General features: G+C 51.1%; 1 protein-coding gene across 8 annotated transcripts in view; it reads right to left on the reverse strand.

Annotated features, from left to right (window-relative positions):
* RUBCN (rubicon autophagy regulator) overlaps positions 1-23,279 on the reverse strand; it is a 62,786-nt gene that overhangs the window by 4,809 nt on the left and 34,698 nt on the right. For 3 of the 8 annotated variants that reach the window (XM_077348061.1, XM_077348056.1, XM_077348054.1), the window contains 12 exons: positions 21,064-21,159; positions 19,926-20,041; positions 18,758-18,959; positions 16,355-16,456; positions 15,269-15,343; positions 11,085-11,145; positions 9,181-9,316; positions 5,247-5,392; positions 3,963-4,027; positions 2,652-2,890; positions 1,620-1,681; positions 173-326 (listed from right to left, as the gene is read on the reverse strand). In XM_077348061.1, coding sequence (XP_077204176.1) covers positions 173-326; positions 1,620-1,681; positions 2,652-2,890; positions 3,963-4,027; positions 5,247-5,392; positions 9,181-9,316; positions 11,085-11,145; positions 15,269-15,343; positions 16,355-16,456; positions 18,758-18,959; positions 19,926-20,041; positions 21,064-21,159 — 1,454 coding nt within the window. The remainder of the gene's footprint in view (positions 1-172; positions 327-1,619; positions 1,682-2,651; positions 2,891-3,962; positions 4,028-5,246; positions 5,393-9,180; positions 9,317-11,084; positions 11,146-15,268; positions 15,344-16,354; positions 16,457-18,757; positions 18,960-19,925; positions 20,042-21,063; positions 21,160-23,279) is intronic. The other 5 variants (XM_077348059.1, XM_077348058.1, XM_077348055.1 and 2 more) reach the window with 4 other exon arrangements.

Genomic DNA, 23,279 nt, shown 5'->3' on the forward strand with positions numbered 1-23,279 from the left:
CTGGATCTTCATCTACACCAGCCAATCTTGCACTTTCCAGATGTCCATGGACTACAGTTCCCATGAGCCCCTGCCAGATGAAGCACTCTGTTCTGTGTTAAAATCCTCCCTTAAGGAAGAAACCGGTTAACATTAACAAAAGAACTGAAAAAGTGGGTTGGGGGATTCCTACCATGCACTTCTCGACGTGCAAAGTCCCTGCCTTGAAAAGCTCTGTTAAGCGGGGAGCAAGTTCCCCCTTCTTGGTGGCGCTCAGGTCGTTCAAGGAATAGAGGTGGAGATCCTCTGTCAGATGCCCCGGCACGCTGTCAAAGGCATCCAGAAGCCTGCAACAGACGGTCAAAACGGAGATCAGCACTGCTAGGAGCCTGCTGGCATTCTGCATAAATAGCACCAGCACACGTATTCCATCCCCTTGTCCACACAGAAATTCTGCAGGAGGCATAAAACGATGCAAGCACCACACCCACACATTCCTGTCCTCTCGGTTAGCTCTTGTTAGGAGGCCATTTTAAAATCCTAGCAGTAGGGGGAAAGGGACTGCAAGGGAGCTTCTTTGGCACGTGAAGCTGCCTTATACTGAATGGGACCCCTGGACCATGTAGTCCAGGACTGTGTACTCAGACTGGCAGCAGCTCTCCGGGGTCTCAAGTCAGAGGTCCTTCCCATCACCTTCTGCCTGGTGGTTTCTAATTGGTGAGGCTGGGGACTGAACCTGGAACCTTCTGCATGCAGAGGATCTATCACTGAGCCACGGTCTGGCTCCAAGCTCCCATGCATACTTGAAACTGATCTATACTGAATCAGACCCTTGGTCCTTCAAGGTCAGTATTGCCTACTCAGACTGGCAGAAGCTCTCCAGGGTCTTAGGCAGAGGCCTTTCACAACCCCTGCTTACCTTGTCTTTTGAACTGGAGATGGCGGGGACTGAACCTGGGACCTTCTGCATGCCAAGCAGAGGCTCTGCCACTGAGTCACGGCTCTCCCCTTGTCAGTGATCTGCTTACTTTCAGGGTAAGAGGACTTTTACAGACTCACATATGTGACAATGATAGATGGTATAATGTTTTGTGCATTTAGTCTGTGCTCAGAATGCAACCGTTATGCTTTTATCTTCACAACAACCCTACAAGGTAGAGCCAGCTGGGTGTAGTGGCCAAAAGCGGTGGCCTCTAATCTGGAGACACATTTCTCACAGTACTTGTTCACACAGAGCAGTTCTCTTGGAGCTTTCTCAGCCCCACCTACCTCACCAGGTGTCTGAAGTAGAGAGAGGAAAGGAAGGCAATTTTAAGCCGCTTTGAGACTCCTTCAGGTATTAAAAAGTGGGGTACAAAAAAAATGTTCCTCTTTTTTTAATGGCCTAAGATCACCCAGCCAGTTTCTGTGACAGAGCCAGGATTCAAACCTGGACCTCCCAGATCCCAGTCTGACACTCTAACCAGGGGTGGGCAAACTGTGGCCCTCCAGATGTCCATGGACTACAAGTCCCAGGGACTTGCAGTCCCCTGCATTCGCTGGCAGGGGCTCCTGGGACTTGTAGTCCATGGACAACTGGAGGGCCACAGTTTGCCTACCCCTGCTCTAAACCGTGGGCCACACTGACTCTCCACACTTACGTTTTTGCAAAGCGGCAGGTCTTGAACATGTTCTTCATGTGGTACAGCTGGATCCTCAACAGCTGGGGGAAAATCAAGAAGGCAAAATCTGGGTTTCAAGGAGACAGAATATGGGAAGTGCCTCTTGGCAGGTATGTCACTGAACATATCTGTTCCTCCGGAGGTGCTGAAGAAGACATACAAGCCTTTGTTCAAAACAGGACGCTCAAACTCCTCACTGCAATGGAATGCAGTTATGAAAATGCAGAAAGTGCAGTGGAATGGGAAGAGGAAAGAATACATAAATTAGGGGGGGGGGAGTGAGGACATGGCAGCAAGAAATTCTGAAGGGCTGCAAAGAATAAACCGAGGAGCAAAAAGAAGGTGTGCCTCAGACAGGCGCAAAAGAACAAGGAAGACGAATGGTGCCAGGAAGGGAAGCACAGGGGCTTCAAAAGAGGAGGCTGATAGAGGGAGAGAAGGCCGTTCTCAGCAAAATCAAGTGCGGGACAGATAGTCAACAGTTGGCTAGGAAATGACAGGTTTTAGAAGTGTAATGGAGGTTGAAAGCAGCCCGCTGGGTAGGACCCAGCTGGAAAATGTCACATGTGCAAGCTGTATGGAATCTGTCAAGTTCCCACTGACCTCCCCAAGAGTAGCACGGTGGGGACAAACGGACTGGGGTTTGCAGCAGGAGGAAGGAGGCAAGGAAGACATGTGGAAATAGTGGGAGGAAAGTTCTCTCAAACTTAGACAATCAGGAAATGCAAGCTGCTGAGTTTGTGCCTTCCCATTATTCTCAACCTACATGGTGGTGTTTGTCCGCCTTTCTTGTTCTGCCACCATCAAGGGACATCTGCACTCCAAGCTGGTTTAGCGGTTGTCCCTTCTCTGGCGGACATCCCAAGAGCCGCATTTCCGATTGACAAATTGCAGCGACTTCGCCAGACTACAACTCCCAGGATCCCCCGAGGGGCAGCCCAGAAACCCAAGGGGCAGGCGCCAGGCCAGGACCCGCGGTGGTGCAGAAGCCCCGGACTCGGCCTGACTTACCCGGACTTGGTTGAGCGGCTTGACCTTGCGGTAGAGGGCGGCGTTGATGTCCTGCACGTTGAAGAGGGGGTCGCTCCAGATCTTGCTCAGCAGGTCCTTGGAGAAATTGCTGACGTAATACTTGCTGAAGTCCCACTTGCGCAGGATGCGGCTGGGAATGACCATCTGGGCGTTCTCGTGGCAGCACTGGCAGAAGTATTTGCCCAGGTACTCGCAGTAGCGCATGCGCTTGATATAATCTGCAGGTTCCCCCAGGCACGGGGAGGGGGGGAGGGAAAAAAGAAAGAATGTTTAGCCTTTTTCCTGGGGACTCGGGACTTGGTAGCTAAGCTGTGGTTTTCCAGAACTCTGTGGACTACAATGACCCTGGTACCCTACCACAGTGGTTCTCAACCTGGGGGTCGGGACCCGTTTGGGGGTCGAATTACCCTTTCCCAGGGGTTGTGCCAGGGCAAGCAGCTTGCCCAGGGTGGATCGAGATAGAGCGTTTATCTGTCTGGAGCAGCAGAAAAGAGCGAGATCGGCATGATGGGATAAGAGGCAGAGCTGAACTGAGAAACGCCGGAAAAACCCAATTTATATCCAATCATGAACAATGGATCTTCACGCCACTGGTCACTTTCGGTTTCTGTGAAAGAACCCTTGCATAATTTTATGGTTGGGGGTCACCGCAACATGAGGAACTGTATTTAAGGGTCGTGGCATTAGGAAGGTTGAGAACCACTGCCCTACCAGCATGGTGCTGATTCTGTACAGCGTACTGCATTTATAAATGGTACGGGAGTTGGTCCCCAACCTTGTAGAGCCTGCAGGCACCTTTGGGATTCTGATGCAGTATCCTGGCTCCAGCTGACGCAGAAGGTGGAGCCAGCCAGAAATGGCTGCTGCCACCGTTAGACACACATAATGATGAACCTTGTGCTGTGCTAGCAGCTACTCTCTAAACCAGGGGTAGTCAAACTGCGGCCCCTCCAGATGTCCATGGACTACAATTCCCAGGAGCCCCTGCCAGCGAATGCTGGCAGGGGCTCCTGGGAATTGTAGTCCATGGACATTTGGGGGGCCGCAGTTTGACTACCCCTGCTCTAAGCAATGTCTTCAAAAACCTGTACAGCAAAACAAATCTCTGAAGATGATCGGAATTCTGGGGGCGACGACAGGGTTCCCTGGTCTCCCAGGGACCAACCTGAGGGAACAGGGAACCCTTCTGGGTAGACTCCTTCACAGCCGGAGCAGCATCCTTGCCTGGGAAGATCTGAACTCTGCCAAGCCTTTGAAATCAGTGACACAAGCAAAGGTACCGGAACTCACCGGGGTCCGTCCTGATCCCACAGCCGGCGCAGCGGTAATTCTGCTTGGCCACGGCCACTTTCCGCCTATCCAGAGACAAAGCAGTTGCCATAAAGCAAAACTTAATGCCCACAGCCAATGAACATTTCTTGATGGACGTCTCCTAGGGCAGGGGTAGTCAACCTGTGGCCCTCCAGAGGTCCATGGACTACAATTCCCATGAGCCCCTGCCAGCATTCACTGTCAGGGGCTCATGGGAACTGTAGTCCATGGACCTCTGGAGGGCCACAGGTTGACTATCCTTGTCCTAGGGACAACCGAAAGAGGGTTTTAGGGCCCAATGTCAGTACGGCTTTTAACGGGCTCCAGGCCACTTTCCCTGCAGCCGTTCAGCAACACTAAGAAACAGCCTTTTCAAAGACCAAGCCAGCCCGGGGAACACCCTGTGTGGAAAGGAGGGGCTCAACCCTCCCCCCCAGTTGCTTTCATCCCACCACACGGACCTTCAAAAAGCCATTTCCTGCAGCTGCTGCGCAGTAAAGCAACTGAATCATTAAAAACCATACAATGTTGTTGGGCTGCAGCACTAGAACACGGAATCCCCAGGGATCTTCTTGCAATGAGGCCTCGTGGCATTGGGACAGGTGGATTGAAAGACGTGGGAGGCTGGACTGGAGGAGACGTGGGACTCCCTGGCCTGACCCAGCAGGGCTCTTCTGAGGTCCTTAGGAAAGCCTCGGCCTCCCTGCCCTGCGGCTGGCCCTGCAGAGGAACTGGCTGGCCCCTGGTTGAGACGGGAGGCTGGACTGGAGGGACCCTCCCTGGCCTGACCCAGCAGGGCTCTTCTGAGGGTCTTCTCAGGGGAAGGCCTCGGCCTCTCTGCCCTGTGGCTGGCCCTGCAGAGGAACTGGCTGGCCCCTGGGTGAGACGGGAGGCTGGCCTGGAGGGACCCCCACTGGTGTGATCCAGCAGAGCTTATGTTTTTAAGGTGGCTCAGAGGGCATATCATGGGGCATATTTCTGTTCTGACATGCTCTTTAAACAGCTTTTAGCTGTTTAATAGGAGAGCAACTTGGATTCTCAAAAGTGCATACCCTGAAAATCTGGCTGGTCTCCAAGTGCTCCTGGACTTGAATCCAACTCTACTCTTGCAGACCAACCTGGCTACCCTCTGAAACCCAACAGGAAAATACTTTTTTGTGCTCTTGAGACAAATCCTGTTTTGAACATGTCTGCACATCCAGGGCAAAGAGGGGGCTGGGACAGGCAGACGCATGCACACACATTCTGCGCCAGTCTTCTTACGTGGGTGCCGGATGGATGTTGAAGATGATCTGCGGTCGTGGGGGTGCCCATTCCAGGTTCCCCCGGACGCGGATTCGGAGTTTGTATATATCGGCGTGTTCCCCGTCGTCGGGGGAGATGGGGACGGAATCTGGAATTGGCAACAGCTGAAAGAGGACAAAGATAGGCATCAGTCCAACACAACCACATGCGATGCAAACATGTACCCTTTTACCCCTTAAACATTCTGGAAGTCTCTGACTTCCAATGTTTTGTGTTTGCACAGGGCAAAACCACAATCCTGGCAGATGGTATCTGTGAGCTGTAGGGGGGGGAAAAACAGCTTTCCTTTGATATAAACTGAGCGATCTTTGAAAAGGATAAGAACCTAAGAGAAGCCATGTTGGATCAGGCCAATGACCCATCAAGCCCAAAGGGTTATGCCACACAGTGAGCAAAACCCAGGTGCCATCAGGAGGATTACTAGTGGGTCCAGAGCTCCAGAAGCCCTCCCACTCTTGCCCCCCTCAGAAGCACCAAGAATGCAGAGTATCCTTGCCCCAGACATTAGAACCTAGGAGAAGCCATGTGGGCTCTGGCAAATGACCCACCCAGTCAGAGACCCAAAAGCTGTCACGAGGTCCACCGGTGGGGCTGGAATGGGTGCCAACATGACTGCGGAATAAGAGCCTCTTCTGGGGAGCCCAAAGGCAGAACCAGGGGTCACATGACCAAGGCCTGTCTGCAAAGCCGAGACAGGACTGATTAGCAAGGGGGTGAGGCAAGAAACAGCAGCAGGGGAAGCTGGTGGCCCATCTGCCATGGTCTAGTCAAGCTGGTGCTGTTAGTCACTTTCAGTAGTACTAAATGGCACAGGCTTTGGAAGGGCCTTTAATATGCAGCAAGTTATAAACACGGCTGTTCTGTTTCTGCAACACCCCCCCCCCCCCGCCTCCACACACACAGAGATGGTGACTTCCAGGCCCTCCCACTTTCCGACAGAGTCTTGGACTGTTGGATACTGTAACTCTGCCTGCAAGAGGATCTGGGAGGGAAAGAGTTAAGAGAATTCCCCCACTGGGGGGTCCTTGGGAGTTGGCCCCACCCTCTCATCTGCCTCTTTGGCCCTTTGCTTGCCTTCTGTGTTTCTTCTCATACAGGACCTCTCTTCTCTCTTCTTCTCTCTCTTACCTGGGCTTGGAGCTGTAGCACATTAACCTTTTTTTTGCAGTTAGTTAGTTGGCCACAAGTTAAATGCCCCTACTTGAATATGCCACGTAAGACGTGCTTCCGTTTTTGCAAGCAAAATTTCTGTCCCTTGCTACCACTGGAGTCAGATCACCTCTGTCATTGGTTTGGATAGCACTCCTTAACCAGGAGGGTAGAGGATATTGTGGAAAAGATTCTGGGCTTCTAAGGCAGATGATTCCTGTCCACAAACACATCTAACCCAGGATTGGTCACATGCGGATGATTGTTCGGAATGGTTTTCATGGGGCTTTTAACATGGACAAATTGTAATTTGCCACGAGCCAGTCATGAGAGGGGCGGGCTATAGGTGCAAATAATAAACAAGTCCAACAGGAAGTGCTTTTTCCCCTTAACTGGGAAATACTTCCTAATGAACTCCACCCAGGCACAGGAAAAGAAGAAGAAGAGTTGGTTCTTATATGCTTCTTTTCTCTCCCTGAAGGAGTCTCAAAGCAGCTTCCATTCACCTTCTCTTCCTCTCCCCACAACAGACACCCTGTGAGGGAGGGGAGGCTGAGAGAGCCCTGATATTACTGAAGACGAAGAAGAGTTGGTTCTTATGTGTCGCTTTTCTCTACCCGAAGGAGGCTCAAAGTAGCTTATGGTCGCCTTCCTTTCCTCTCCCCACAACAGACACCCTGGGAGGGAGGGTAGGCTGAGAGAGCCCTGAGATTACTGAAGAAGAAGAGTTGGCTCATATATGCTGCTTTTCTGTACCCGAAGGAGTCTCCAAGTGGCTTACATTTGCCTTCCCTTTCCTCTCTCCACAACAGACTCCCTGTGAGGTGGGTGAGGCTGAGAGAGCCCTGATATTCCTGCTCGGTCAGAACAGTTTTATCAGTGCCGTGGCGAGCTCAAGGTCACCCAGCTGGCTGCATGGGGAGGAAGAGCGGGGAATCAAACCCGGCATGCTAGATTAGAAGTCCGCCCTCCTCCTGACCACTGCACCAGGCTGGCATTGCTTAGTTCCAGTCCATCCCCTGAGAGACTCCTAGAGAAGACGGGACTGTGATGCACGCACACACTGAGGAGTCAATAAAACGCCCTGCAACTCTTCACACCCTCCACACTTTGGCATGGGGAGATTCCCATCCTGCCATGTCTTTGGCAGTAAGAGTGGCCAGCAAAAGGAGATTCTCACACTGAACTCTACATTTAGAGTTTATGTTCCATGCTCATTCTGTGAGCCTCGGGATGTGAAACACCCCTCTTTCAACGACACGCCTACCTTTCTTTCGGCTGATCTGCTATGCAATCCCACGGCGTCAAATTCTGACCCCACCCCCACCCCCTACACACAAAGAGGAACAGTGGGTCAAAATCTGCCATTTGAAATAGCCCAATTCCTGTTGACTTGGGGTGAATTTGCAAGCTTTCAACTTCAAGAGAGCGAACAGCCCTGCTTATAGAGTTCTACTTCAAGCCTTAATCCAAGGAGTGCAGCCACACGCACCACACACCCACAAACACGTCTTGGCAGCCCAGACGGGCATTTAATAAAGCCTGTTAGAACACATGGTGAGCACGCACACTCCTCATTGGACATTACCAGCCGTAGCTTTTTGGAGAGCTGCCTTTTCTTATACCACTTGGGCCGCTTAAAGAGCTTTCTAAGAGTCAGCCTTGGGCCCTGAAAACCAACAGGGAGGGACTGGTCAGGAACCTGGCATGCCTCTGGAGCTCACTGGTAGGAGAAACTACAGCAGGCTGTCTCAGCTTTTCTCGGCTGAGTAACCCCTGAAACGTTCTTCGAGAAACCCCAGAAGTAGTGCAATGGTGCAGAATATGATTGGGAAGCAGAGCTGTGGACATGCCCACCCAGGGCCCCTCCCAGCACCAGGCGCTTAAGGAATAAGAGAATTCATGGAGAAGAGAAATAACTTTGCAAAGAGGGAGGAGGGAGATAGTCCTAACAATCTAATTAACTGTTGTCCTCGAGGCAATCCGAGAGGAAGTGTGCTCAAAGGAGAGAGAAGTATCCCACTGAGTCAATCAGAACACAGAAGAAGATTTTGAAAAAGAGTTCCTAACCTAAACGGGGTCTGCTGGCTCCTTTTCTGGCACACATCAAATGTTTTGAGAAAGTGGGCGGAGCATTTGCCCAGCAGAGCTTCTGAATGGCCACTTAGCAGGACAGATTATGATGTTTCAGCTGCAGCTGCGACCACAGTGTTGACTCTGCTTTGTCTCACACTCCTTTTTCCAAGTGTATTTTTTTAATTACCCCTCTTCTTCCCTGAACTTAGTCTTCCCATTATGTGACTCCGCCTCCCACAGCAGCCATTCTGCGGTTGGCTCCACCTCCCATGGCAGCCATTTTGTGTTTGCACTATCTTGTGTCGGAATTCCAAAGGTGCCCACTGGCTCGCAAAGGATTTTTTATTTGCTATAATAATTGAGTTTGATGTATTGTTCTGCTTAGTTCTATGTGAACCGTCCTGAGCCTCAGGGGAGGGCGGTATACAAATGTAATAAATAAATAAATAAATAAATAAATAAAAGATTTTGTTGCAAATGCTTCAACGATGGCTATTCTATAAACATCTGCTCAGCAGGGATTACCAGAGTGACATCAGAGGAGGAGAAAGAGGACCAAGGTGGTCATGCTCTGGTTGGGCTGTTTTAAGGGGAAAGGCTTGTTTGCAAAGGGCAGGTGGGATGACGCTCTGGACCGCTAGCCGGAACAAGCCCGGAGGCATCTTACCTTTTGGGGGGCGTCACGTTCTGGCACGAGCCACTCCAGCTCCGAGGCTGCGGGGAGCTGCATCCCCTCGAACTGCTTCAGCAAGCCCATGGCCACGGCCTCCGCTGAGTTCGAGTGAAGGAAGGAGTGGAAGCTGCTGGATAAAGGGGCAGTGGTTAATACCTACCCAAAGTACAAAAAGAAGACCGCTACAAGACAGTGCCACTTCTGCTTCCCTTCCTTCTAGTCCCTCCCCAAAGCCCACCTGGGGGATAAGCCCCCAACTGCAAGAAAGCCCAAGGACATGTAAGAGGATCTGCTCTCATTCACCCTTTCCTATCTTCTCCCCCTCTTCCCACGGTGGTTCTCCCCATTCCCATTTATGGTTTTGACTAGGGACCTCCAGCAAGACCTTTCTTGGTGTCCCCCAAGTGTTTTAGAAAGTGGGTGGGCCTTTTGCACACCTGGGCTGCTGAGACTGGCTGTGCAGGTATTTTTTTTAAGTTGCTTTGGCAGCAGTTGTTCCCACAGCCAAGGATCTTCACTGTGTGACTGAAGGTAAGCTGTGGCAGCCATTTTGTGAGCACCTCCTTCAGTGGCCATTTTGAACCTTGATTTTGAACCTTGATTTGTAAACTCCATGGGGCAGAGACTTCTTTTGCTTTACATTACTCTGTCCACTGAAGGCCTTAGATGTAAATAATGAATGACATTAGCCAGTTTTCTTTCCTAAAATCACTGGTCATGAGCCTTGATACTGGGCCAACTGGATCTCGGCCTAGCCCTGGACACTGCCTCAGACACCGTGGATTTCTTAACCACCTTCCTGTGTTTAAGAACTTTCCAGCCGGGACCAACCAGGAGGCCCACCCATCAGTTCTTCTAAATACTGCTACCTGATCAAGGTTCTTTTTTGTTACAAATCCCTGATGAAGATTAATTTACTGGCAGTCCTAAATCACATAAATGTTAAGGTTTTTTTCTCTTTTCCTGTGTACACTTACACTTATGTATTTTATCTATACTGTCAGCCACCTTGAGCTCTGTAAGGTAGAAAGGCAGCTGCTAAACATTTCAAATAAATAAAGGGAACAAACTTCATGTCTGGCCTTGCAGGCTTCTGCTTCTATAATAATTTAGAACATTTTCATGCCACTTTTCTGTCCCATGCTTAGGACCTCCAAGGCGGTAAACAACCGAAGTCACTGAAACCGACTTGAACATACATGTGCATATCTATGACTTATATAGACATGAATAGCCTCTCCCTTCCCCTGGTCCAGAGCACTTGACCATACTCCCTCCATCTACTGTCAGCAGGCTGGCTTGCCTGAATGAGCTCCTGCATTAGAGATGCCAGCCTCCAGGTGGGCCCTGGGAATCTCCTGGAATTATAGCTCAAGTCCAGACAAGCGAGATCGGACCCCCTGGAGAAAATGGAGGCTTTGGCCTTGCACCCCACTGAGACCCACATCCTCCCTAGGCTCCATCCCTGAAAATCCTGGAGTTTCCCAACCCGGATCTGGCAATCCTATTTCCGCATCCCCCACCGGTGACCAGGTTGGGCCTAGTCACTCTATCCTGGATTCTGTCACAGGCGGGACTTGGTCCTGCCAGAACTTTTGCACGTCGCTATTTGGCCCTGCTCTGCTCTGATGGAGTGACCGTGGACAAGTCAGTTCTGGAACAGAAATCCTCGCCCTCTTTCAAATATCAGCCTGCTAGGACCAGCCTCCAAGCTGCTCCTGCTCCTGCTCCCATCTCATTCCCCCTCCGGATGCATCGCTAACAGAAGCAGCTTCTTTGGTCCTTAATTTAAACCCTGCCATCATTCTTCTCCTTCCAGCCTGAACCTTCCACCCTCACTATTTGGGAGAACAGAGAGGAATGAACCACAGTCCTGATTTTCCTCATTAAACACCTACCTGGAGCCAGAGGAGATGCAGGACTTTTTGCTGGGCGCCGCATTCCTCTTAATATCTGCATCTACGTCACAGGAAGGCGAGGCAGAGAGACAAAAGAAATCAGGTGACCACATTGGATGCATTTCGCCTGGGGCTGTGCCCCATGTTATGTTAAATAAGAGAGAGGTCTACAGCTGGGACTGCTGCTCCCGTGCCCCTCAAACGCGTCAACTCCAACTCTACACTATATAATCTAGGGTTGGGTGCTTCTACGTGCTTCGGCCGCTTCGACAATCACGGAAGCCCAAGGCAGCGCTGGCCGCTTCGAGTTTCCATGATCTCCGAAGTGGCCGAAACGCCCAACCCTAATATATTCAGTGTATTTCTGAGAGTATGGATCAAGGCTTCTAGACAGAAAGACTAGAATGCTCTAAGAGAGGCTCTCCAGATGTCCTTGGACTACAACTCCCATGAGCCCATGCCAGCATGGGCTCATGGGAATTGTAGTGTAGGGACATGTGGAAAGCCACAGTTTGGCCGTCCCTGCTCTACTAGCGGGCAGATACAGAAGCAGCACGTCAGCAACAGCTAACTTGTGGCCTGTGGCTTGCCCTCAAGCCCTTGTCCTAATCTTTACTTAACTCCTTCTACCAGGTTGGAAGCACGGGCCACTGCTGCTTAGGAGGGACAGGACTTCCAACCAGGAGATGCCAGGGGCAGAGGGGTGTGTCTGTGTCACAGCAGACGCCTGCAGAGCGAAGTTAGATTTCTTGACCAGGGTGGGGCCTCTTAGATATGACATGGTGCCTTCAGCTTTGCTTTAGGCCTGGGCAGCATTGGTCCGTGGAGAGACCAAAAGCATTCAGCCACCTTCCTTGGTCTAACTGGCTGGGGCCCCTCCCCTCTGGCAATGAGCATCCATTTCCAAACAGGACAGGGTGAACTGCCAAGTCCTTCGGCTGAGGACAGAGGGAGAGGAAAGGGTCTCCCTGGCCAAGCCACAGGGGGAGCAGAAAATTGCTCCCATCTTGGACCAAGGCTAGTCTAAACTGGGAGCCTGGAGAAATTGGCTGTCTCTGCTTTAAAACACACAAGCCCTCTCCCGGCATCGCACAAGACCCCTGTAGATGGGATTTTGGCTTTGTAAAAATGAGCTACATGGAAAATGGCTAGAGGTGTTGGCTGGAACAGCAACCTCCGTTTAAAAGGCAGGAACTCCTGATGTGGACAAGCAGTCCGAAGTGGAGACGGCAACTAACTGGGCTGCCAGGTTCCTTCGGCCACCAGCAGGAGATGGGGAGGAGGGATGGTTGCCAGATTCATGTTAGTAAACTCCTGGAGATTTGGGGATGGATCCTGGGGAGGACAGGGACCTTAGGGGAGTCCAGTTGCACAGATCCACCCCCAGAAGGATCTATTTTCTCCAGGGGAACTGGTTTCTGTAGTCTGGAGATGGGCTGTGATTCCAGAGGATCCCCAGGTCCCACCTGGAGGGTGGCATCCCGAGCAATTATTGAACACCTACAAGGGGACGTGGCAGACAGGCCACTGAGCTGGATGCACTACTGGGGCTGGCTTAGCCCACTAATTTCGCTCGCCACGTCACTCCGTCGGGACCTGCACCATCAACTGCAACCAGAGGTGAGCAAGCAAAGAGGCTAGAAGCACAGGAAGCAAGCAAGGTTAAAACAGGGTTGAGGACGGACAGGCTGGCACTCTACACAAGGGACTTGTTGGCTCGCTGTTAATCACCCAGAGAAGCACACAAACAAATACAGGTGAGCAAGGAGTTAGTGTAGACGTTTCCCACAGGGACAAGGCACTAGAGGTTCAGACGCTTCCATGGGTACAGAAGGCTGGAGCCAAGATGACCACTAGAGGGGGCTGTCGGGACCACAGAGTTCCTGCCTTGGCCGATCTAAGCAGGCTCCCAGTTTGTTCCTGGGCACAATTCAAAGTGATAGTCTTCTTGACCTTCAAGGGCCTGTAAGGTTTGGGACCAATGTACCTGAACGTCTCCCTTATGAACCTGCTCAGCCCCTATAGGCATCTGTGGAAACCAAGCTTTTGATGCCCCTCGCTTCTTAGATTAGGCAACCTGGGACTTCTAGGACCGGCTACCAAAGGGAAACTGATCTTCTGTTCCCTTCTGTTGCCATCGTCCGCCAGCAGTTGAAGGCTTTTTTGGCTGTTTTTGGCATTCCCTCAATGATCTTTCCTCCCTACCCCATGTTTTAATTGCTGCTGTTTATGTTTTGTGTAATATACATGTGCATTTTAACTCTGCATTTAATCTGTTTTAATGGTGTGTGTTTGCTGGGGATTTGATTTTAATTGTTTTAAAATATGACTTTATCATGAGAACATCAGAACAGAGAGGGCCACAAGAGCCAAGCACTGAGCAGTTGAATCCCTTCTGCCCACCCATTCACAGCCTAAGTTCACAGAATCAGCATCTCTATCTTATCTAGCCTCTGTTTAAAGATGTTCAAAGATGGAGAACCCACCGCTTCCTGAGGAAGCCTGCTCTACTGAGGAACCGCTCTTAAAGTCAGGAACGTCTTCTGAAAATTGCTCCGGATTCATTTCAACTCATTGGTTCTGGTTTGCCCCTCGATTGCTTTCCAGTTATCTGTAAACCGCCCGTGGCGCCGCAGGCGCCACGGACTAAATAAAACTGTAAGGGGTTCTGGGGCGGGATGTGTCCGGGATGAGGAAGGGTCCAGATTGGACCCTTCCTCATGACAGACAATCGGAGGGACCTGCCGATTGGTCCCTCTGATTCCCAGCCCCAGGAACTGCGAGCCGCGCGCAGCGCGGCTCGCAGTTGCTCCAGGCCTGATGCGGCGAGAGGCGCAAAGCGCCTCTCACCGCGTCAGGCCGCCGCCTGAGGGAGCCCCCGACAGTCGCGCGGAGCGCGGCTGCCGGGGGATCCCTGCCTGACGCTGCCTGATGCTTTCTGTCCTTCCTGCCCCTCTCTGACACGGAGCGGCTGCTGTCCCGGAAGCGTGGTGGGGCACATGGCGCTCGGCCCACAGACTCACGGAAGCGGCGCCTGCAGGATCAGCTGCCGCCCACGCAGAAGAAGCTGGACCGCCGAGCCCCGCAGCCCGCCGCCGAGACGCTGACCGCCCCGAAGCCGGTGGGGCCGTCAGCCCAACAGTACAGCCGCTTCTGCTGCGCCGGCGCCGGTAGCTAAGTTCGCCGCCCCATCAGCGGCGCCGCCGGAGACGTCCGCCCCGCCCCTGACGCCCCATCGACTCTGGCTGCTGCGAGGATTTTGCTGCTGCCGCTGGCCCGAAGCCTCCTTCTCCTGCCCATCAGCCAGCCAGCCAAGCTCAGAGAAGAGCCTGAGGAGCTCGCTACGACCGGCCAGGGCAGCTGGAAGGACGAAACTAAGGGAGGGAGGGAGAATGCCTCCAAATGGCTCTCCGCTCTTCCTCCCTCCTACGCTTCAGGTAGGCTGCTCCACGGAGCGGGGGGGGGGGGGGGAAACTGCTAGCGCCCATTGCATTTCAATCTGCAATGGGCTATATTTCTAGTTTTATATATATCTGGATTTGGTTATTTATATTTTGCCTTTTTCACTGAGAATCAAGGTGGTTTACGTAGTCTGTCAGAGGTGGCCAAACTGTGGCTCTCCAGATGTCCACAGACTACAATTCCCATGAGCCCATTAGCACATTGTGAATGGGCAAAAGGGATCATTTTTTTTTAAGGGGGCATTAACTGTGGGTGGGCAGGTAGTTGTGAGTTTCCTGACAGAGCGGTTTCTCAGTGGAACAGGGAGGTGTTGGGTTCTCCATCTTTGGAGATTTTAAAGCAGAGGCTGGGTAGCCATCTGACGGAGAGGCTGATTCTGTGAAAGCTCAAAGGGGAGGCAGGTGACAGTGGATGAGCAATAGGGTTGTGAGTGTCCTGCCTAGTGCAGGGGGTTGGACTAGATGACCCCGGAGGTCCCTTCCCACTCTAGGATGCAATGTGTTTGCAGTGTCGCTCCAGCCGTGCATAAAGCTCATTTCAGACTTTTTAACCCCACTGGGAGGTCTGAGGTTAGAGGGTTACAGAGATGGAAGGAGAAGCAAGCAAAGGGATCTGGAAACGCGAGTGCCGCAGGGAAATGCTACGCTAAGAGCTGGGGCAGCCCGAGTGGGGCACAGACTGACCGGCGCGCACGCTGAGGGGCTCAGGAGGGAGGTTACTACCTGAAAACAGGGAAGCCATTGAGACGGACAGGCCATTCTTGGACATTTGAATGAGGTTAGATCCATCGTTACCATCTGCATGACATGGTGATGACAAGAGAGCGTACGTCAGTGGAAAGGGATGGAAGCATAAGAGGGGGACAGGAGCGGAGAGAGGCCCAAGGGCTAAGGGGCTTCCCATCAGGACGGAGGCTTTCAAGCTTTCTGCCTTGAGCAACCTGCTGGAGATTCTGGGATATGTTCTAGAGCAGGGGTAGTCAACCTGTGGTCCTCCAGATGTCCATGGACTACAATTCCCATGAGCCCCTGCCAGGGAACGCTGGCAGGGGCTCATGGGAATTGTAGTCCATGGACATCTGGAGGACCACAGGTTGACTACCCCTGTTCTAGAGGGCACTGCCGATTTAGGGTGAGCCCATTAGGTTTCCAAGACAAAAGACTGTCAGAGGTGGTTTCCTATTGGCTGCCTCTGGAAAGCAACCTTGCACTTCCTTGGGGGAGTCTCCTGCAGACCCTGCCTAGCTTCTGAGCTCTGATGAGAGCAAGCATGGTGGCGTAGATAAGAGCAGTGGCCTCTAATCTTGAGGGCCGGGTTTGATCCCCACTCCTCCTCTTCCTCCCCAGGCAGCCGGCTGGGTGACCTTGGGCCAGTCCCAGTTCTCTCAGGACTCTCTCAGCCTCACCCACCTCACAGGGAGTCTGTTGTTCCTCCCCCTGCCCTGCCCCCAGAGAGAAGGTGGAAGCATTTGGACTGTCAAAGGTACATTACGTTTTAATGTAAGGTTTCAATTCTGTTTTATGGTTTTAACATGTTGTGAGCTGTCCTGAGCCCTTAAAGAAAGGCAGCATGAAAAATTGAAATAAAATAAATATGGCACTTTTGCCATGCTGGTGAGTCTTTCATTCTAAAAGCCAGATTCATGTGGCGAAGGGATTGCCTCGGGCAGATCTGTCCCCTGTTGTGAACTGGGCTTCAAAGTTGTTGGCATTTCTCTGCTTCCACCCTTAAAGAGCTCCATTCAGGCCAGGAATCACTTAGCTAGATGGGCCACTGGTCCACAGAGCTCTCTGGCTGGGCCACCGTACCTTTGAGCTCGTACTCGTCCACCTCTTCTGCGGAGCCCGAGTCAGACAGGTGGGTTGAGTCTCGGGAACTGAACTGGGAGCCGCTGTCTGTCGCCAGGAAACCTGAAAGGACAGTGCTAGAATGAAGCAAAGGGAGGGTATCTTTACACATGTGCAGTCCTTCACACTAGTGGTGCTCAGGGGTAGTCACACACTCTTTCAGAACTGTCTGATTACTCTGATTACTGCAGTTCACTCTCCAACAGGATTACAAGAGCTTAATCTACATATGAAACAGAACTAGAACAGTTTCGCAGGGCCTGGAAAAGGGAGCTCCTCTGCCAGGCATTTGGTTGAGGTTGACCAAACCACCGCTTCCCACTGGCCCCCAAACCTCCCTCCTACGACGACCACTACAAATCTGCCCAACCTACTGGGCCTCAGTATGAGTGGAATCATAGAATCAGAATACTAGAGTTGGAAGGGACCTCATGGGTCATCTAGTCCAACCCCCTGCACTATGCAGGACACTCACATCCCACAGCTGATGCTCTTTGCAGTTTCCACCGTTCTTTAATGTTATTGTTGTTATTATGTTAATGTTATTGTTATCACCTCGTTATTTCTACAAATGGAGTTACCTGTATTCTTTCCCGTTTCATGTAAACCGCCCTGAGCGGGGAGGGTGGTATAAAAATACAATCAATCAACCAATCAATCTATAAAGCAGGGGAAATAGCCCCTGAATAAGGGTGGTCTCTTGAGTCACTCACCTCTTTGTTTCAGATGTGCCCCACACAAATATTCTATCCCTCTGTTGATCTTAAAAGTGCCACTGAAGTCAAGCTCTGTCCCGCTACATAAGTAGATCGAACTGGCGTCCGCCAGGGCATTTTCAGCCCTGGTCCCAGCCTTGTGATCTACCAAAGGAGATCAGAGCCCTGTGGGCCCTTTGACCATTTCACAGGGCTTGCAAAACAGAGCGGTTCCACCAAGCCTACGGTTGAGGCCGAAACAGCGCCAGGAACTGATGGGCTTCCTGCTGGAAATCCACCAGATTAGACCTTGGCGAGGGTCCCCGTGACCCTCCCCTGCTTTCTTCCATAGGATTAAGAGCACCAGGCAATTTAGGACTGGTTTTGGTTTTAATGTTTTTAAATCTAGTCATCATTTCTATTCCTAAATTATATTTCTTTTATCATATAATTTATATTGCTGGGACGAGTCCGGATATTTTACACCTGGCGTCTGGCGGTGAGAGGAAACAACTTAGGTTTTGAAGATAAGGGATGAGAGAGAGAGAATTGTTCCCTTGGGAGCCTTCCACCCATAGAACTCAAGGCAACCAAAAGGTTGTTCCTATAAGCCTGTAACAAAGACCGAGTTACTGAGGCTGTACAGGTTGGTCGCTGGAGGAACAGAACGGTGGGCTTGATGGGTCTTTGGCCTGATCCAGCAGGGCTTTTCCCACGTTCTTCAATCCTCACCCAGCCACCAGGTCTTCAGCTAGCTGTTCTTTTCTAGCATAACCTACCTTACAAGGCTGTTGAGAAGAAAAGAATGAGGAAGAAGAACAGCTGATTTTATTTACATCCTGCTTTTCATTGCCTGTAGGAGTCCCAAAACAGCTTACAAAAACTTTCCCTTCCTCTCCCAACCACAGGCACCCCGCGACATAGATAGGGCAAAGAGAGCTCTGAGAGAACTGCTCTGTGAAAACAGCTGTAAGAGAACTGTGACTGGCCCCAGGTCACCCAGCTGGCTGCAATGTGAAGGAGTGGGGTGCTCCGTATTACAGTCTCCTGCTCTTGAACACTACATCCACGCTGGCTCTCACAAAATGGAGAAAGAGAATATTGCATGTTTCCCCTGAACTCCTCGGAGCAACAGTACAACAAAAATATGACAGGCAACTAAATCCTTCCCCCTGATGCCTGTGACAAGGCAGTGCAACTGTTTCAGTGGTTCTCAACCTGGGGGTCGGGACCTCATTGGGGGTCGAACGATCCTTTCACAAGGGTCGTAGCAGGGCAAGCAGCTTGGCTGGGGGGGGGGGCACCATCCACACAAGAGCCTTGCAGGGTAGATTGAGGTAGAGCATTCGTCTGTCTGCAGCAGCGGAAAACAGTGAGATCAGCATGGTGGAACAAGAGGCAGAACTGAACCGAGAAACCCCGTTAAAAAAAAGCCCAATTTATATACAATCATGAACTATGGATCTTCACGCCATTGGTCAGTTTGGGTTTAATTTCTGTGAAAGAACACTTGCATGATTTTATGGTTGGGGGTCACCACAACAGGAGGAGCTGTATTACAGGGTCGCGGCATTAGGAAGGTGGAGAACCACTGGTTTAGATACACAGCAGTTCTTCCAGGCTCACAGCCTATGCTCTGCTCCAGACCACCCCGAGAGGAACGACTCACTGTCGGAGCTGGCATCCTGGTAGGTCGGGTGGAGCTGCTGCGTCCTGATCTGCTGCCTCCGGATGCGAATCTTCTGCTTCAGCTCCTGGATCTCCTTGTCACTGTCGTCCGCCTCTTCCTCCAGCTGCCGGTTCATCATGTTGCATTTCATCAGCTCGATGGCAGCGATGAGCGACTCTGAGATACTGAAGTGAGCGTTTTCCTGGGCGAAGGGGGCAATGGGGAGAAAGCTGAAGTCACACACAAGACCAGGGAAATCTATTTGTCCTGGCAGCCACCCTGAGTTCTCCAAGGAAACAGGAGATGGCTTTAAGGTCAGGGGTAGTCAAACTGCGGCCCTCCAGATGTCCATGGACTACAATTCCCACAAGCCCCTGCCAGCAAATGCTGGCAGGGGCTCGTGGAAATTGTAGTCCATGGACATCTGGAGGGCCGCAGTTTGACTACCCCTGCTTTAGGTAAAGGTAAAGGTAAAGGTATCCCCTGTGCAAGCACCGGGTCATGTCTGACCCTTGGGGTGACGCCCTCTAGCGTTTTCATGGCAGACTCAATACGGGGTGGTTTGCCAGTGCCTTCCCCAGTCATTACCGTTTACCCCCCAGCAAGCTGGGTACTCATTTTACCGACCTCGGAAGGATGGAAGGCTGAGTCGACCTTGAGCCGGCTGCTGGGATTGAACTCCCAACCTCATGGGCAAAGCTTTCAGGCGGCTGCCTTAACACTCTGCGCCACAAGAGGCTCTTCACCCCTGCTTTAGGTGGAGGGAAAAGGGGAAGAGAGCGGCAGCTTGTATGATCTTATGAATCACTGGAATGGTGGAGCTCCAAAAATAGTTACAAAGATTTTCTGTCAATCAGGTCTGCATATATTGAGGATCAGAGATAACTCTGCAAAACTATCTTATTCTTGACTGTTCAATGTGTGTGATCTGTCTTGAGCACCAATGGGCTACAAATAATGTAAATAAATCAATAAATAACATCTATAGCATTGATTTAGGATAAAGCGTTCCTAAAATGGGGTACAACAGTCAAAGCAACAACCGGGACAAACACCGAGGAAGACACAAGATGTCTGGTGAATCTTCTCCTGTGCCAGTTCAGCTGCTACTCGAGAGCCTGTGTGAACGTGTCCAAGTACTTTACCTTCCATCTCTTCTAGCGCTTACCTTTTCCAAGTCTGCACAGCTGCCAAAATCCTGCTCTGACAAATAACTGATCAGGGACTGTCCTTCTGAGGGTCTCCGAAACATCCCTTCCCCAGAGGTTAGATATTGCCCGGTATCTGGGAGAGAAAAAAAAAAGAATAAGGAAAATAGTTCTTCACATCTGAAAGACTTGCACCAATGGAATGAGCAGAATCCTGCAAGGCTAGAAGACTGAGAACTCTAGAGTCGGGCTGCAGAAGTGCTAGTCGTCTGGAATGCCTTGTAAGGATACTTGATGCTGGGGACTGAACCTGGGACCTTCTGCACAACCCTGCCTGACACCAACAAACGAAGAAGAGTTGGTTCTTATTGGCCGCTTTTCTCTACCTGAAGGAGTCTCAAACTGGCTTACATTTGCCTTCCCTTCCTCTCTCCACAACAGACACCCTGTGAGGGAGGGGAGGCTGAGAGAGCCCTGAGATTACAGAAGGAGAAGGAGGAGGAGTTGGTTCTTATATGCCGCTTTTCTCTACACAAAGGAGTTTCAAAGCGGCTTACAAGCTGAAGCTGCCAATACTGAATCAGAACAATGATCCCCCCAAGGTCACATCGAAGAAGGAGAAACCGAGTGGCAGCTCGAGATCCAGCAGCTAGAAGTCAGTCATGTCTAGCTCCCACTCGAATGCCTGCAAATCAACATTGGAACGGCAAGATGAATGCAAAATCTTCTATCGCCAAGTTGCTGTGCTCTGTCTACAACAGGCGTCCCCTCTGGAAATCTGGCATGCAGGGGTGCTTGTAGCCACAATATGGCTGCCACAGGAGGTGGAGCCAGTTAGAAGATAGCTGCTGCAGAAGGCGGAGCCGTACAGAGGAGGGAAGCCAAAGTACAAGAACTTACAGAACTAATTTTTTAAACTACACTGGGGAAAAAAGGAGTGTGAGACATTAAAACCACCACTGTGGGGGCAGCTGCCACTAAAACAATGTCATTTCAATCTACCACTCAGAAGAGTGGCCTGACCCACTTTCTGGAAACGCTTGGTGGGCACCAGGAAAGGTGCCAATGGTGTCATGGCTACCATGGGCAACATGCTGAGGACCCCAGGTCAACACACAGTGTTAGGAGACAGGTGTTGGGTGGCCCTGGCAAACTCACCGTATTCCACGTAGACCGAAGCGGGTGTGCTTGCATCACCTCCCTGTACAGAGCAGGACAGGTTGCTCTTGAACTGGGGGATATTGCCATGGGATTCTACGGCACGATACAAAACAGAGACAAATCAAGGGCAAGTCATCACGCCCGGCCTTGTGGAAGAACCGTCAGAAGTGAAGGGGACAAAATGATGATACCGTGAGAAGATGGAAAAAATGAAGTGAACCGGCAAGAGGGAACACGATGGTGTGGGACGACGGGGACCTAGGAAGAAGCATGGCCGAGAAGAAGGGGTGTGGGGTGAAGTTTCAGGCAGACAAGAGGAAATCATGCAGGCCGTTCAAGAGAGGGGGTGTTCAGGAAGCCTGTCTGTACACATTTCACCAGTGGGGCTCAGCCTCAGGCCAAAGAGAATGAGGCTGAAGGGTTTCCTTTAACTCGCTCAACAGCTATAGGCAAGCTAAAACCTCTCAAGCCTCAGGGTCATGACCTGGAACATGGGAATGGCTGCAGCCCAGCTCACAGGCAGGGCACAATGGAAGGGCTAAAGGGCCAGTGGGACCAGCTACAAAGGCAGTGAAGAAACAAGTCTCATCAGAACTGTATAGCTTGCTTGATTCAGGGAGGCAGGTAGGTAGGTAAGTAGGTAGGTTGTTAGCTATGTTGGTCTGAAGCAACAGAACAAAGTTTGAGTCCAGGGACACCAAAAAGACCAACACACTTTCATTCTGGGCCCGAGCTTCTGTGTGCATGCACAAATCTCAAGAAGCATGCATGCACACAAAAGCCTATGTCCAGAATGAAAGTTTGTTGGTCTTAAAAGTGCCCCTGGACTCAGGCCTTGTTCCTTGGTGGTTTGCCAGGAAAACCACTTCCACAACACCTCAAACAAGTGTCCCGCAGGAGACTGACCAAAGCCAGAGCATCACTGAAACAAATTAATCTGTTCTGGACAATTTTGACACTGAAGTTTTGTTCTGACTTGGCCTTTATTTTTTAGCTGCATGGTTCCTGGGAGGACATGGCATCATTTCTCCGTTTTCTATGACCTGCCCTTGTGCTGCAAATAATTCTCAAACTTGGTATCAGACAGACTTTTTGAAAGACGGTAGCTAAAGTGACTTTGGCCATCATGTAATACAGGAAGGCGTGGATCCCGACCCGGCTCTCTACCGTCAGTGACCGTTTTCTCATCACATTTCAGGCTTTAAAAAATTGTTAAAACCTTTATCAGTATACTGATTGACTGCAACCATACACTAGCTTCTAAACTCTGTTTTTCTTATTGTGAAGTCTCTGGACTATTTGGCTGCTAAATTAGAAAAAGACCCTTCTTTTCTCTACACGACGGAGTCTCAAAGTGACTTACAATTGCCTTCCCTTCCTCTCCCCACAACAGACACCCTGTAAGGCAGGTGGGGCTGAGAAAGCCCTGATGTTACTGCTTAGTGAGAGCAGCACTATCAGGGCTGGGACAAGGCAGATCACCTAGCTGGCTGATGTGGAGGAGCAGAGAATCAAACCCGGCTTGCCAGATTAAAGCCGCCACTCTTAACCACTACATGAAACTGTACATTTATACCCATACTAATCCTGCAATCCAAAGAGCTAGAGGCTTACTCTTCTAAACTCCTCTCCCCCCCCCCCCGAAATGAAACCTGGAAACTAGCACTGTCGCTATACCAGCCGTGGCTTAATTAATAGTATGGCCACCTGTGCAAATTGTATCATATACTGCTATAGGTATTGCTGATTGTTAAAATACCCTGAAAAGCCCTCCTGGGACTGGGAAGAGAACGGCAGCCACGGACAGCTGACACAAAGACAAGGCAGGGAAAATTTACCTGTGGATGCTTCATTGCCACTCAGTCACTTTTGCATTTGCCACAGCAAAAAGAGCTGTGCAGAGAACTGAGTCAGTGTGAAAGCATCCCTGGCCACTCAGGCTGAAGTTCTGCTAAGAACGTAGCTGCTGGCTGCCCCTTCTCCTGCAGAATGTGGCAATATGATGCAACACACGTTCCATACGTGAATGACCCCACCCCCCTGCTGGGAGCCCTTTCTGAAGTATCCAGACCAAGCTGGGTGCTTTGGCAAGGAGGGAGAGGCACCATACACTCAGAGACCGCTCTCCAGCCTTCTATCCTCACCCGGGGCTTAGCCCAGTCATCTGGGAATGAGACAGCCTTTGGGGTGCAGAGGGTTAGGTCAGAAGGGTA

This window comes from Paroedura picta, chromosome 8 (genome assembly GCF_049243985.1).
Source record: "Paroedura picta isolate Pp20150507F chromosome 8, Ppicta_v3.0, whole genome shotgun sequence".
In the NCBI taxonomy this organism is placed as follows: Eukaryota; Metazoa; Chordata; class Lepidosauria; order Squamata; family Gekkonidae; genus Paroedura; species Paroedura picta.